This window comes from Aspergillus fijiensis (genome assembly GCF_003184825.1).
Source record: "Aspergillus fijiensis CBS 313.89 unplaced genomic scaffold BO72scaffold_58, whole genome shotgun sequence".
Classification (NCBI taxonomy): domain Eukaryota; kingdom Fungi; phylum Ascomycota; class Eurotiomycetes; order Eurotiales; family Aspergillaceae; genus Aspergillus; species Aspergillus fijiensis.
In genome coordinates this window covers 199534-214318 of record NW_024469034.1, presented here as the reverse complement: position 1 = coordinate 214318, position 14785 = coordinate 199534, and the positions used below count along the sequence as shown (strand labels likewise).

Here is a 14785-nt window from a genome sequence, read left to right as displayed (position 1 = left end):
TTCAACAGATGATGTTTATACTTCTTCGATGCAAGTCTGACACTTTCAAAGACATGGTGCAAGCGGTGTTCTGTTCAAAATGCTCCCTAGCCTCGACGCTCACTTAAAAGCTTGCAGTGCAAGGAACTCGCCGAAAGTCCCTAATATGTGGCCTCATCCTCTCCCTTCAGAGTTCACCTTTAATTCTTGCAAAGCTTTCAGATATCTTTGCAGGCCTTGTCCATGTATTCAACCGCCATCACGAGGATCTCTCCATGGTACCAGGTGCAATGAACGGCCGGCCGGTGTAAGCTCCGTTCCAAACTTGACAACCGTGCTTGGAACAGATACTGCAATTTTCCGGCTCATAACTAGCAATGTGATCCAAAATTGCTCGTGAAGTTAGAATAGGATCCAGAAGTGTCAGAAGTAATCGGCTGGTTATGGCGACAGTACAATAGCTGGCTACATCGTTCTCTGGCTGGGTCCCAGAGGGAAGCTAAGCATAAGTAGACTGAGTGTATATGCTGGACCTTGAAGGGCCTCCAAGATTTGAACCAATGCAATCATAGATATTGAAACAGGACGAGTAGCATCTGGCACGTTCACCCGACAATATCCTGATAATTAGCCGTTTTCATGTGGGCAAAGAGCGCCGCGTCCTCATGAGCATATGCAGAATGTTTGCTCAGGGATTCTGACTCCTCATTGTCTGATCACCCTGGGCTTCTACCCTGGGCTTCTAACCCTTCAAGCTGAGGGCTTTTCGCCCGGTCGGCTTGTATGTCTCGACAAGGACGAGTAAGTAAGCCTGACCCCATTCCCGTTTACAATGACCTCGGGTGAAGCTGATGAACCAGTTGCAGATACGGCCCTGGCAAGCATGAGGGTGCAGCGTTGAGATAGCGTGCTTGACGGGGTCAAATTGCTTCGTAGTCATGGTCTATCGGGAGGTTCCGGCGGGGCGGGAACAGAGAGCATGGGAAGGCCGAAGAGAAAGTGAATGAGGAGATTTGAGAGAAGTTGGGGATTCCTGTTGTACATGACTGATAACAAGATGATATCATACCTATCAAAGGGAGTCCCAGCACCAGTTGGCGTCTCGGCGGCATCTTCCCTAGAGATAGTTCGCAACCTTGACCACCACAAAAAGCCCGGAGACTCTTCGCAACGTTCCCGATAAGAGCCAAGAGTTGTAAAGCTCTTATTGAGGGCCACGACCTTTCCGTGAATTTCAAGTATCGATCCTTAACTCAGACAAATTCAAGTGTATCGATAATCTTGCTAAGGGCAACATGGTAGGCTCCGGTCCAACGGATAATGCTGCCTCGAAACATTGATGGGGGTCTGCATCGCAGTCGTACCTCCGACGGCGTCCGCAATAAACACGGGCATGAGTTGTTGGTTGTGCTGATATGGTACTCAGCGGCTTCTGCTCTATGAAATCTGCCTTTACAGAGTCTGAGATGAGGTAAATCACGAGGAACCCGGTGCACAGTGCAGTCATCTCGGGCTCATTCGAGTTTCGAATTGATATTGTACACACTTTGAGCATGGTACACTCTGCTTGAGAGTGGGAGACGGAGGCATGGAGCTTCCCCCCTTCGTCGGTAGCACGCCGTGTCCTGTCATATTTGTAATAGTCCACCGTTTGTGGATAAAAGAAACATGCTACCGTAACAGTAGCTTCCAGCGACCCGTTAAAAGCCGCCTGAAGGGCATATAGCATCGGGTCTTCAGACCTTTGTTTATAACGTATACAACTTCGACATTCGAGGCTGAATTTTCGCTAATATACCGTTCTTACTGTTTAGTTATCGTCATCACGCTAGTGAGTTGATTGAAACCTCACTCTGGTTCATCATCGGTACCGTGCACTTGCCGGGAATTTCAAGCTTCAACTTCTTAGTCCTGTTCGAAGCTGGCTCAGCTCGATGCTAGCGTTGATACCGTTCCGATTGCCATGGACTGAGCTAAACGCGAATTGAGAGTGATTATGCACAATCCCCTATCTCGATGCCCGCACTCTTTGGGGCATGCAACTCACCGCCAAGTGCATACAATTCACTTAGAGTTCTGGAATCGAGCCCTCGTGCGTTTTTGCGCTCTGTGGAGTATATAGTACATGCTCTGCGACAGAGTTGAAGACCGTTTTGTGGACGAACCATCTGTCGCAAGCCATTTCACGGCGGTATGGGCGAAAAGTTCTTCACGAAGGGCGTTAAAGGTGCCCTCCACGGTGAATTCGAGGCCATGCAAGAACGATTCAACGGGTGAATCGATTCGTAATGGTTCTTAGGATATCGAGTCCACCTGAAGGACGATGCCTTTACCTGCGGGGCAGCATAGATATGCAGGACGCCGCGGCCGCTCGGGGACTACTTGCACCGATGAGATCACAACTATCTCGGATATATCTGAACAGATCGCGGTTGCCATTTCGATTGTGTCGTAGCAACAGCTGTCTTGCTGGTAGGTTGGTTTTGTAGTGGTAGAGGTTCGGTGGATCACTGGAGCCTCGTGGTAGTCATACGAGGTGCGATATCACAAGGCAAGCTATAGAGGCAATCTGCCAGAGCCACTTTCTCGAGGGGTATCAGTAATTGTTGAGGTTATCGATTACACTAAGTGGATGGATGGTGCAACGACGGTTTCAGACGCAGTCATAAGAGTAACTAGCAGAAATAGGTAAGATTAACTCTCGTTACCAAGTTTGAGTATTGGGGTGTAGAAGCGCTCACGCACGGTCCTCAAGGTCAAGCAAACGTGAGATGCTGTTTATCCCTTGAGATCAGACAGCGACCGGATCGTGTGTATAAAGGAGAGTGAGGATATGGGGCAGCAGTCGGTTGAGCCTTCCGCCCCATTTCCCGGACTTGTTCCGGAACTATGATTGCTGCAACGGGGAGTTACCGGGCCGTGATGCTTCGAGCTCTTTTAGAAACTGCAATCGGTCGAGGAGAGCCAAGGAAAGGAGCATAGAACGTGGATTTGTGTCTGCGGACAGGGGGCACCGTCTTAATGATCCGCTGGCATGCGAGCGTGGATGATCAACAGAAGAATACTCGTGGGCGCGAGAATGAAAATAACATAATAGATTGAAGCAATACCCAGCCAAGTCAGTACTTGGATGACGCTGTAAATCGAAAATTCGATGATGCGGTACAGATCCGAGTTGATCCCAGGGAAGATGATGCGAATCAGCTGAAGCACGAGGAGTTCGAGCACAGCAAACAGAAGAAAAAGCGCATTGTAATATACGAGAGAGAGCAGAAGTGATGAAGCGAAGGGGGATGACTCCAGGGGGCTGCCAGCGGTGATGAATGACATGACACTGCTGTTTGAAGACTGTTGAGGGTCTAAGGAATCGAGCATGATGGGCAGTGTAGTGTGTGAGTGAAAGACCGACGGTATTTATAGAATGGAGGGAAGGAAAGTTCCAGTCTGTGTAGTTGACAGAGCTTTAGCAAGCCAGAAGAGATATACAAAAGGAAGAGAAATGGTCACAGAAAAGAGAGGATGTTGGCAGCGGACAACAAGCGATACTTATGCCGCTTAGCTCTGCAGAGAAGTTCAGCTGGTAGCGAAAGGGAAGAAAGAAGGCTTGTGAGATCCTTGGACTGCTGAAAGTCGGTCGTTTGTCGTTCGGGCTCCTGTGGAGCCCAGGGGTGCTCACGCAAGGTAGTGTGAGGTTGATAACAAACGGAAGTGCGTTTGCTCATCCTGGATGAAAGAGCAGAGACAAACCGTCTTCTGTTCAACGGGAGCAGACAGAACACCGCAGTCTCGAATGCATCTGCCTGGCACGAAAAGAACCAGGATGCATCCAAGTAGGTTTCAGGACAGATGGAGATGAACAATTATTAGAATGCTATTAGTGAAATGCATATGCTAGTCTCAAAGATTGATCGGGTATCCCCAACAGAAACTGTAACAGGCCCAAAAAGCCCCCCGTACAGACACAAGAAACGGTATCAAGAGAAAGACACAAAGATCTAATCAAATCGTGACTTCAAATTTGGTACATGACATGGCAGTTAAACGATTATGTTGGTTAGTATGAATGTGGCGCCCCCTGATCGGCCACGACTAAGTGACGTTGGTCTTGCTCGGGTAAAACCTAGCAATGGAAGTCAGCATAGCTTCAAGGTATGAAAGTCAGGGGCTCTTCTTACCAAGCAGCCACGGCGATAATCAAGTACATCATCATGAGTAAAACACCTTCGAGCCAGTGCGACTTTCCATCGGCGATGAGATAGTTGACCTGCGGAGGTTAGTGCATGCCCACAGCGCAAGTGTCGAGGTACAAACCAGAAGAACAGCAACAAATAGTAGGATCACCTGGAAACCGTCAAAGTAGAGGGTCATGTCATCATTGCCTAAGCAGCTGTTAGCGATTGGTCTCGACTCTTCTCCTCGACAACAAGACTGACCCATTCCCCACCCGATCACAATGATCAAGGGCAACACCAACAACGCGATCTGCATACTTGAGCCGACGGCCACGCCGATAGCCAGGTCCATCTTGTCCTTGCAAGCCACAGTGACAGCCGTCGCGTGCTCGGCCGCGTTACCAACAATGGGAAGAAGAATCAATCCCACAAAGGTCTCCGAGATATTGCCGGTCTGGGTGAGAGCATCGATAGAATCAACCTGACCAAATTAGCCGTTGTCGAAGTAAGATGAGGCAAAGGATCAAGCATACCATGAATTCGGCACAAAGCGCAACAAAGACAGTCGAGATGACAAGTGTCAGCACGGCCACCCAGATGCTGAGCTGAGGCTGTTCCTCATCGTCTGGTTCCTGAAGCTCCACCTTCTGGGCATGCTCACCAGCCATCGAGGCCGTCATCTTGCCGATCTGCGCGATCCCCCGACTGGCGTCGCCTTCGTTGATTTTCTGGCGTCTTCTTTCCACCTTGGGGCTAGGGGCGTTGTAGATCTCTGTGTGCGACTTGAGCTGGAAGAACAGATAACACCCATATACAACCAGTAAGATAACACTGGTGCCGCGGGACAATTCCGCAATTCCAGTCTCTCCAGCATCTGACCAAGCATGGAAAGCTGTAGGAATGATAAGACTGGCCACGGCCAATGCCAAAAGACTGGCTGCAGTTTGTGCAACCACGGGATTGAAGTGTTGCTCCAGGCGGTCGATGCCGCCGAAGAAGAAACACATACCCATGACCAAGAGCAGGTTGGACAGCATACTACCGATCAAGGACGTCTGCACAATCACGACTTCTCCGTCAACCAAGGCGATGATCGCGACAATCAGTTCTACCGCGTTACCGAAGGTAGCATTCAGAAGACCACCGATGGTCTCACCCGTGCGCATGGCGATCTCCTCGGTCGCATAACTCAGCATGGCGGCAAGGGGAATAATGGCGATGAAGTTGACCACGAAGACAGCCACCGGAGGGACGTTGACATAATTCAGCGCAATTCCCACGGGTGCGGCGAAGAGTAGGACATTGATCCAGGAATTGAACAATGTGGCTTTCAGTTGTCCGACGGCAGTAAATTTTTGCTTGTCGGGCATAGACTTGCTGGAGTCGGCGGTCATGCGATCCTCGTCAGCGCTGGATCGGAACGTGTTGTCCAAAAAAGTCCTTCGCTTTCGTGGTCGCGTCTCGTCGGGCTGATCGGGTTGCGGCACATTGATGGGGTCATGGCTGCGCAGCGACCGCTCGGTGTCGGCCTTTTCGGCGCTGTCAATGCGATTCAACTGATCTGTACCGGCAGACTGGGGTGGGAAGGTATCCGCATGCTCTGGACCGGCCAGGCCTTGGGTCATATCTCTCCGACGTCGGCGCTCCTCGGAGAGTCGCAAACCACCTTCGGAAACCACAGGAGTGAGTCGGTTCTCCAGTTGAATGGAGTTGGTCCGCCGCGGTCGCGCCCGGAATTTCTTGAAGGGATTATGTGTTGAGGGTTCGCCTTCATTGTCATACCAGGCCAGCTTTCTGGCCTGTCGTCGGTATATATCTGATCCCGGGAGCACGGTCAGCAAATGGCCCCATCGCACGAAAAAGGGGCAGGCTCACGCATTATTACGGTGGGAGTGGATGTTTGTGTTCAGAACTGAAATGGCTCTGGCGGATTGAGGACGAGCTTCTTATACTACATAGACATTAGGCGACAGGCGATCAAGTAATAGATCTTTGGGGCGATGGCATGGCGATCCAACAAGCTTCAGATGCGCAGCACGCCGAGGCTTGTTAGGCGACCCAACAGAACGGTACACAGCTGACATTGCAGCAATGATCCAATGGGAATGAAGCCGTTCAGGCACTTACAAATTGACGTGGAGTCTGAAGCAAGCAGAGAGAAAGCGATGAAGTCTTGAGAAGTGTGGCTGAAGCGGTGGAGAGTTGCGCAACACAGCCGCCTCGTTGAAGCCACAGGGAAGCAGACGAAGGCAATGAATATCCACCTGCTGGAAAATATAGACTGCGAGGAGAATGGAAAGGAGAGAAATGGGCTCTAATCAGACCACCAGCGAGGATAATAAAAAGGAAAGACTAGACTACCCAAGCGAGGGAGAAAAGAGGGAGATCTGGCGGGTTGACTTCCTGCAACGAATGACCCAGCAATGACAACAACGCAAGACAGACTGGGAAACGAGTGACAGCAGCAAGGGAGTGAAAATCCCACTTGAAAAGGGATCAATGTTGAAGGGAAGATTAAGTTTTGGTGGATGACCACAATCACACTGCATTATTGGATCGGGTTGCAGTAATTCGATGGCACAGCCACAATCTAAAGCGCCAACAATCTCCACGACATAATCATCGTCGTGGTGTTTCCACGGGTGAGGTACGCAGATAGCCGCCTTGGCCATTCTTGTTGATTCTTATTATTCCGCCGGTTCTTCTCTTTTTGTTGACTTGTTGACATTATTGAAATAGAATGAGAGGGGGAGAGGGTAGAACCGCAGAAGTGATAACCATGGTGCTGAGGATATTTCCGGTCGGGTGGTCTCCGATAAATGTTCAGGCACTTCCATCTGTCGAACAGACCAGACACAACAGGACAGGACACACAGCACGATGCGGCCCAGCGACGTAATCAACTCTGCCAAGCCCTCCGATTGTCTTCGACTAGCAGCAGAACCAATGTGCGCATAACTCTTGGCCGCCACCAAAAGAGGACCTTGCCCCCCCTTTGCCTATCACACTAGACTACCGTACTCGCTTCCAGTTTTTGCGGCGCACTCTCACACTCTCAGGCTCGGTTGCGGGCAACCTCAGAGACAGTTTGGGCAGCAGTAACAGACGGGATGATGCACGAGGCGTCAGTCGGACATTTTGAGAGGCTGCAACAGCCTCAATTTCAAGTGCATCTGTGCACTTCATTCATTCATTCCATGGCCAATCTCTCGGTGCTGGCGTCATTTCATCATTCAACAAAGTTCAAACATTTCCGGCCCCTGGCGTGTTTCAACCGAGTGTTGGTGGGGTGGGACCCAGGAGTCCACTTCACCGCTTATCTAATCACACGTGATATCATACAGCCACCTGTGGCTGATGGGTAGCTGCGCCTGTGCAGCAGACAAGCCGCACCTGCATCAGCCACATCAGCCACATCAGCCCCACACGCGGTCTCTCTCCCTCCTTCTCTCGCTGTGAGCGTTGGCAGGCAGGGCGTCAGCGGTGTTGACCCATATTTGGGTCAACGAAGACTGTAGGTATGCGACCTAGTTAGATGCGAAATCCCTCGAACTTGCTCTACTGGCGCAAGGCCTGCAGATTTGTGTCACTATTTAATCGGACCGAGCGCCCGCAAAAATCTCTCCCTCCGCAAAGCCCTAAAGATGGATCATTACGCAGGCGGCGTCGATGTCGTGCACTTCTCGATGAGCATGAAATGAGGGTTCTCCGCTGCGTTGCGCAGGCTGTGACACCTTTGGATTTCACGTCCACGAGGGTTGGCAGTAATGCCGGAGAATGACCTTTTGACCTCCTTGCATCGATGTCTGTGCTGTCTCGCCTGCATCCAAGCGATGAGGTCATCCTGAAATCGATGGTCATCGGAGTTTATACATAGTATTTGTCGACAACAATTGGATCCAGAAAAGGGGTAGCAGGCAAAAGGAAAAAACGCGACTTCCCGACAACAAACAAACAAAACAGAGAACTTAGTGGTTGGACTAGTGATGCCACTAGGATGTCGCTCCTGGATGATCCCAAAGCTTGTTCCTCTGTTCAGCCGATTATCCCTCGGAGTAAGTATCTGGCCTCCTCCTGTACCGAAATCCGTGGTGAAAGGACGGACTACACCGTATTGCACAGCATCTCGCATCCACCAGTCAGCCAGTCAGCCAGTCAGCCGGATCGGTCGGATTCGGTCAGAACTCATGCACATTCATCCTCGAACATCCGGACGAGATGTATGTATTCCTGCTGGTCGGTCAGTACATGCATGAAGAGAAAAAGACCATGAGCGACATCGACGGAGTATTGTTTAAGCCTTGATCCACTCAAACAAGCCTTTGCCCATCTATATTCGAGACACGCTTGTGGACGAGGGCATGCATTGCCATCCTTTGCCGCAATGAATTTTATTTTCAGATGGGAAGAGGGTGTATTCGATACGGGGTGATACCTGGTCTTACTTGGTCTTACATGGTCTTACCTGGGGGCACAAGAGGCGACGTAAGCTCAGGGCCCTTTTGAACCCTGACTCCCTGAGACCCTGCGGCAGGGTCTGAGGGGTCTGAGGGGTCTGCCTGCCTTACGATTTACCGTACAAGACACGGTATGGTCACAATACAAGGAGGAAATTGCCCAATTTGCCCCTTCGACAGGCCCGCTTCTTCCTACTGTTTCGGATAGCGGGACTGGAACGACCAACAAATCTGAATCACCTTGGCCCCCCATCAAGTGTCTCGACTGAGCCGTGGGCGTGCATCTCAATAAGCCACCGACCCACCCACCACCTGGTGAATGGCCAGGTCCCAGACTGATTAGCCCCTCGGCAGCACCGGGACTGGCATGCTGATTTGTCGAGAGCAGAGCGGATCAGGAACAAGGCACTCTTCCATTCTTCCTTCGAAACGGTAAGAACCGTGTAATGACCGTCCTTACCATACCCACGGTCAGGGTCTTGAGCCAATCAGCCATCAGGGTCCTGGGGCAAGTGGGTCGTTTACTTGGGGTCTCAACCCTGAATTTGACCCCTGGCTGATGGTAAGAGCGAGGTATTTGCCCTCCTGGAACCGCCCCGATTACAGCCAAGCTGAACAGGTAGGTAGGTACTATTGCCACTGGCATCCCAATAATGGATTGTAACTGAACCCGCCGTTTTGTGCCACGATGGATAATTAGGATGTGGGATGTGGGAGGTGGTGGATAGACTCGAGTTCGACGAGATTGAGCCTGTCCTCATCATGGATGTCATGGATTGCGGATACAAGAGCAAGACAAACAGTGGATGCACAACAACAAAATCATCATCATTAACCCTCCAATCAGTGTTGCCTACTGTCCCCTGAGTTCCCATCAGTCTTACCTAGTAGTAGTAGTAGTCTAGTACTCAGTAGTTGTGCTATTTTTACAGGCGTCGTAATCTGGTTCCTCTTGGATGGACCGACCATCATTCTACCTACCTCTCCCGTAGCAGGACTCTAGGCAGGGGCCAAACTGGGCTCCCATTCTTATCTTCCGCCTCCCCCCAGCCATCGCTCTTTCTCTCCTTCCCTCTTTCTGTTTCCTTGTTTTCTCTTTTTCTCTCCAACCTCCCCCCAATCAACCTCAACAACATCATCCCACTTCAACGGCAGAGTGTGCGCCGTTAGTCACTCGTTCTTTCTTTTTAGACTTTTGTTTCTGCCCGGTGCGGTTCAATCTTCATTGCTCTCACTCCATTCAGATTTCAAGACTCTCGTTCATACCCCCTTCCACGGTTGACCATGAAGTACAACTCTATCGCCCTGGCTGGGGCTTCGATGCTCCTGGGCCGTGCCATTGCTGCCGACTTGCCTGAGATTGCCATCAAGGTATGTGCACGGGGGAGACAAGGAACACGAGTGAACCGGTGTTGACTGTTTGATTGGTGTAGGGCAACAAGTTCTTCTATTCCAACAACGGAACCCAATTGTGAGTCTTCCTGCCAATTTGTAACGAAGGTGTCAGCCGTGACTAACCAATTCCAGTTACATGCGTGGTGTCGCCTATCAGCGTACGTCGATGGAGCATTGTGTCAAAAACTTACGAGGGGCGAATCTAACCGGTTTACAGAGGACTACACGGCCAATGGCACCTCCTCGGACAACAACGACTACATCGATCCCTTGGCCGATGCCACCTCTTGCAAGCGGGACATTCCCTACCTGCAGCAGCTCCGCACCAACGTGATCCGTACCTACGCCGTGGACCCCACCCAGAACCACGACGAGTGTATGACCGCCCTGGCCGACGCCGGCATCTACCTGATCACGGATCTGTCGTCGCCTTCCCAGTCCATCAACCGCAATGACCCCCAGTGGAACACTGCCTTGTACGACCGCTACACCAGTGTGATCGATGCCTTTGCCAACTACACCAACGTGATCGGCTTCTTTGCCGGTAACGAGGTCACCAACGACAACAACAACACTGATGCGGCTGCTTACGTCAAGGCTGCTGTCCGCGACATGAAGAAGTACATCAAGGCCAAGAACTACCGCACCACCCTTGGTATCGGTTACGCCACCGACGACGATGCTACCATCCGTGACGACCTCAAGGACTACCTTGTCTGCGGTGACTCTGAGGACATGATCGACTTCTTCGGTTACAACATCTACGAGTGGTGTGGTGACTCCTCCTTCAAGACCTCTGGATACCAGGCTCGTACCGAGGAGTTCAAGGACTACCCCGTTCCCGCTTTCTTCTCCGAGTACGGCTGCAACGACCCCTCTCCTCGTACCTTCACCGATGTCCCCGTTCTGTTCGGTAGCGACATGGATGACGTCTGGAGCGGTGGTATTGTCTACATGTACTTCCAGGAGGCCAACGACTATGGTCTGGTCTCGGTTTCCGGCAACAGCGTCAGCACCCTTAAGGATTTCTCCAACCTTTCGTCTCAGATGCAGAAGGCCACCCCTACCGGTGTGAACAGCAACAGCTGGTCCGCCTCCAACACCGCTACCAGCAGCTGCCCCACCGTTGCTTCGGCCTGGGAGGCTAGCAGCTCTCTGCCCCCCAGCCCCAACGACGCCCTGTGCGACTGCATGGAGGATTCGCTGAGCTGCGTTGTCAAGGACTCTGTCTCTTCTTCCAAGTACGGTGATCTCTTCGACTACATCTGCGCTTTGAACGACGGCAAGTACTGTGCCGGCCAGGCCAGCAACTCGACCAGCGGAACCTACGGAGCCTACAGCGTCTGCTCGACCAAGCAGCAGCTGAACTTCGTCATGAACCAGTACTTTAGCGCCCAGGGTGCCTCGGCCAGCGCCTGTGACTTCAGCGGCAAGGGTACCACCACGTCTTCCCAGTCTCCCACTGGCACTTGCTCTTCCTTGTTGAAGGAGGCTGGTACTGGCGGCACTGGCTCCGTGACCTCTTCCCCCACTGGCGGCTCTGCTGCCAGCGCCAGCTCCAGCTCCTCCGAGGGTGCTGCTGGTATGGGTGTCAGCCCCATGGCTGTCTCTGTTGGCAGCTGGCAGCTGGGCGCTTACGCCGTGACTGCTGTGGGTGCTGCCCTGGGCATGATCTTGCTGTAAGCGCAAGACGGAACGGTGACTGGGTGGAGGAAGCAGCCAGAAAATGATTATACCTGTAACCTTTACCGTTGGATTTCTTAGCCGTACATAATTGAACCGGTTCTGTATACGTTCGTTTTCGTCTTTAAGATTGAATTGATGTGTTCATGTTCGTTCTAAAACCTCTCATGCCAACTCATGTGCTTTGAGTGTAGTGTAGATGGATCTAGCCTAGATGAAACGTTTGGTTTGAAAACTCCGTCGTATGCGCTGTTAATCAGCTTATCGTCTGCTTGCGGCCCAACAGTGGGTTGAGGTGCATTTATCATGCAGCTGCAAGCCAACCGGCTCGGCGGGGCGATCCGAGGTCGGCGCGTGAGAGCGCAATCGCCGAGCGGTGCGATGGAGTCGCTTCGGCCACACAATCGGGATGCCGAGAGAGGAGGGGAGATATAAATGGCTGTATTCTCGGAGAAGCTGGTTCAAGTCAATGTTTGTCAATTGTATAGAAAAATCAATAGAATAAAGAAAAGACCATGCCGGCCATGGGAAAATTCTTGAGTGGTGATGACCTCGAAAGAGCAGCCGCCACCACCACCAGCACACCACTGCCGACCGAGCATCCAACCGCACCTTCATCCTCCCTCTCCTCCTCATCCTCATCAACACACACTCTCGACCCGAACACCGATCCACACCAACCACAGCAACAATGGACCGTCCGCTCATTACTCTCCCTCCACTCCCCTCCCCAAAAGGGCTATGAGCTCCCGTTCTGGCATAAAGCCATCGTTCTCTTCATCGTGAGCTGGATGACCCTCGCCGTGACCTTCTCGAGCACGAGTCTCCTCCCCGCGACGCCGGAGATCGCGGCCGAGTTCGCCACAACCACGGAGATCATCAATGTCACCAACGCGGGCGTGCTGCTGGCCATGGGGTTCTCGTCGCTGATCTGGGGCCCCATGAATGCGTTGATCGGGCGGCGCGTGGCGTACCTGTTGGCGATCTCCGTGCTGTGTGGGTGTTCGGTGGGCGCGGCCGTGGCGGGCGATATGCGCGTGTTCACGGCGATGAGGGTGTTGGGCGGGTTGACCGGTACGGGGTTTATGGTGACGGGCCAGACGGTTTTGGCGGATTGTTGGGAGCCTGTAAGTTTCTTTATTTTCTTTGTGGATTGAGGAAAAGGGCGAGGGGGTTGGGTCTCTGTATCTTGAAGTATATCCTGAACGGGGGCGATGGGGATATGGGAGATGATCTTTTAGCTTCATGCATATAGCACTCATGGTATCGTTCTTTCGGTACGTCAACTGACACCCTCCAGACGGTCCGAGGTACCGCAGTTGGCTTCTTCATGGCAGGCACAGTCGCCGGACCAGCCATTGGTGAGTATATAGTCACTCCCTGCTGTCTCTGTCCGCTTCTCTAATGACAACAACAACCAGGCCCCTGCATCGGCGGCATCATCGTCACCTTCGCCAGCTGGCGTAACATCTACTGGGTGCAAGTCGCCATGACCGGCTTCGGGCTCGTGCTGGCCATCCTCTTCGTCCCGGAGCTGTCGTCGGTTGACGCCAAAAAATCCATCACCCTCGAGGAAAAAGCCCCTGCGCGCCGTTCTCCCTCCGACCAATTCAAGCACATCCTGCAGGCCTTCAACCCGATGCGCGTCTTCAAACTCTGGATCTATCCGAACATCTTCCTAGCTGTACGTCCATCTCCTGTCCTCTCAGAAACAATCCTAACAAAAGAAAAGGACCTCACCTGCGGCCTCCTCTCGACCTTCCAATACGCGATCCTCACCTCCGCCCGCTCCATCTTCAACCCGCGCTTCCACCTCTCCTCCGCTTTGGTCAGTGGCCTCTTCTACCTCGCCCCCGGCGCCGGGTTCCTGGTCGGCAGCATCGTCGGCGGCCGCCTCAGCGACCGCACCGTGAAGCGCTACATCGCGAAACGCAACGGCACGCGCCTCCCGCAGGACCGGCTGAACAGCGGCCTGATCACCCTGCTGGGGGTGCTCCCGGCCGGCGCGTTGGTGTATGGGTGGACCCTCCAGGAGGGCAAAGGCGGGATGGCGGTGCCGATCATCGCGGCGTTCTTTGGGGGCTGCGGCCTCATGGGCAGCTTCAATGGGCTGAACACCTACGCGGCCGAGGCGCTGCCGCACCGGCGGTCCGAGGTGATCAGTGGGAAGTACATCATCCAATATCTGTTTTCAGCGGGGAGTAGCGCCGCGGTGGATCCGCTGATCGGGGCCATTGGGGTTGGGTGGACGTTTACGATTTGTGAGTTCTCTTCTTTGAGGGGGGGGGGGGCGGGTTGGTTTTGGTGATAGGGTTGTTGCTGACTGTGGTGACTGTTTAGGCGTCTTCTTTTCGATCTTCGGGGGCGTGTTGGTGATGCTGATTACGAGGTGGGGGTTGGATATGCAGCGGTGGGTGCAGAGGAGGGTTGGGGCGGATCCGTGATTACTCCGAGTGGGTGATGAGGTTATGATTGATGATTGTTTATGATTTATTGGGTAATGTTTGTATGTTTGGAGGTGGAGATGAGATAGAGGGGTTGGTGGTGTTCTCCCAAGCATGAGGAGTGGTATAAAGAATAATATAGAGACTGCATATCGATCGTGATAGGATTGACTTAGCTTGTTCACCCTGAATAAGCAGGTTGAATGAGGGTCTAGCCGTTTGGTAAAAGGTAAGCATTGGTATGGTATGGTAGGATATACCATGAACAAGGTGTGGATGCTAAGAACGAGGATCTCTCCCCAGATTTTGACAAGGATCCGTATCACAGAATATGCAGTGGATGAAATGTTGGAAGCAGAGTAGGCAGGTCTCAGGGATCTTCATCATGACCAAAACTCTAGAAAGGGAATGTAGATTGTAGCATAGATGATGTTCATCTTTATGAATCGGGGTTTTACCACGGAATTGACGGAATTATAGCGACGACCATGGTCTGACCCGGCAAGTGGTGCCTTTAATGATCGCTGTGGTGATGGTGGTTCGTAATGTGGGGATCTATTTTTTGGGGGATTGGGCGGTATTCCCTCCGCAATCTGGCCTCCATCCGAAGCTCTCCGCGATCATGTCTCCCCTAGATCACTACACTAGTGCATCA

General features: G+C 52.3%; 4 protein-coding genes across 4 annotated transcripts; 2 read left to right on the top strand and 2 right to left on the bottom strand.

Moving 5' to 3' along the window:
- Nucleotides 1-2997: 2997 nt before the first annotated feature.
- On the bottom strand, nucleotides 2998-3354 carry BO72DRAFT_499933 (uncharacterized protein; the record flags this gene model as incomplete). Its single annotated transcript, XM_040948871.1, has 1 exon — nucleotides 2998-3354. The coding sequence occupies one exon, from the start codon at nucleotides 3352-3354 to the stop codon at nucleotides 2998-3000; it is 357 nt and encodes a 118-aa protein (XP_040797620.1).
- Nucleotides 3355-3663: 309 nt separating this feature from the next.
- Nucleotides 3664-6357, bottom strand: BO72DRAFT_233399 (hydrogen/calcium exchanger domain-containing protein). Its single transcript, XM_040939869.1, has 7 exons — nucleotides 6279-6357; nucleotides 6027-6102; nucleotides 4685-5967; nucleotides 4413-4632; nucleotides 4291-4358; nucleotides 4155-4243; nucleotides 3664-4099 (listed from the first exon to the last, which is right to left on the bottom strand). Exons 2-7 carry the CDS (start codon nucleotides 6028-6030, stop codon nucleotides 4069-4071), a joined length of 1695 nt encoding a protein of 564 aa, XP_040797619.1. The 5' UTR covers nucleotides 6031-6102; nucleotides 6279-6357; the 3' UTR covers nucleotides 3664-4068.
- Nucleotides 6358-9704: 3347 nt separating this feature from the next.
- Nucleotides 9705-11982, top strand: BO72DRAFT_530949 (uncharacterized protein). Its single transcript, XM_040950331.1, has 4 exons — nucleotides 9705-9979; nucleotides 10042-10079; nucleotides 10136-10161; nucleotides 10221-11982. Exons 1-4 carry the CDS (start codon nucleotides 9893-9895, stop codon nucleotides 11684-11686), a joined length of 1617 nt encoding a protein of 538 aa, XP_040797618.1. The 5' UTR covers nucleotides 9705-9892; the 3' UTR covers nucleotides 11687-11982.
- Nucleotides 11983-12181: 199 nt separating this feature from the next.
- On the top strand, nucleotides 12182-14268 carry BO72DRAFT_451611 (putative MFS transporter). Its single transcript, XM_040945530.1, has 5 exons — nucleotides 12182-12813; nucleotides 12987-13047; nucleotides 13108-13370; nucleotides 13419-13947; nucleotides 14027-14268. Exons 1-5 carry the CDS (start codon nucleotides 12202-12204, stop codon nucleotides 14128-14130), a joined length of 1569 nt encoding a protein of 522 aa, XP_040797617.1. The 5' UTR covers nucleotides 12182-12201; the 3' UTR covers nucleotides 14131-14268.
- Nucleotides 14269-14785: the final 517 nt, after the last annotated feature.

Coding starts and splice junctions, on each gene's coding strand:
- BO72DRAFT_451611 (XM_040945530.1), top strand. CDS start 12,202: ATGCCGGCCATGGGAAAATTCTTGAGTGGTGATGACCTCGAAAGAGCA. Junction 12,814..12,986: donor TGGCGGATTGTTGGGAGCCT/GTAAGTTTCTTT, acceptor GACACCCTCCAG/ACGGTCCGAGGTACCGCAGT. Junction 13,048..13,107: donor AGTCGCCGGACCAGCCATTG/GTGAGTATATAG, acceptor AACAACAACCAG/GCCCCTGCATCGGCGGCATC.
- BO72DRAFT_530949 (XM_040950331.1), top strand. CDS start 9,893: ATGAAGTACAACTCTATCGCCCTGGCTGGGGCTTCGATGCTCCTGGGC. Junction 10,080..10,135: donor TCCAACAACGGAACCCAATT/GTGAGTCTTCCT, acceptor AACCAATTCCAG/TTACATGCGTGGTGTCGCCT. Junction 10,162..10,220: donor GCGTGGTGTCGCCTATCAGC/GTACGTCGATGG, acceptor ACCGGTTTACAG/AGGACTACACGGCCAATGGC.
- BO72DRAFT_233399 (XM_040939869.1), bottom strand. Junction 4,359..4,412: donor TGTGATCGGGTGGGGAATGG/GTCAGTCTTGTT, acceptor ACAGCTGCTTAG/GCAATGATGACATGACCCTC. Junction 4,100..4,154: donor ATTATCGCCGTGGCTGCTTG/GTAAGAAGAGCC, acceptor TTCCATTGCTAG/GTTTTACCCGAGCAAGACCA.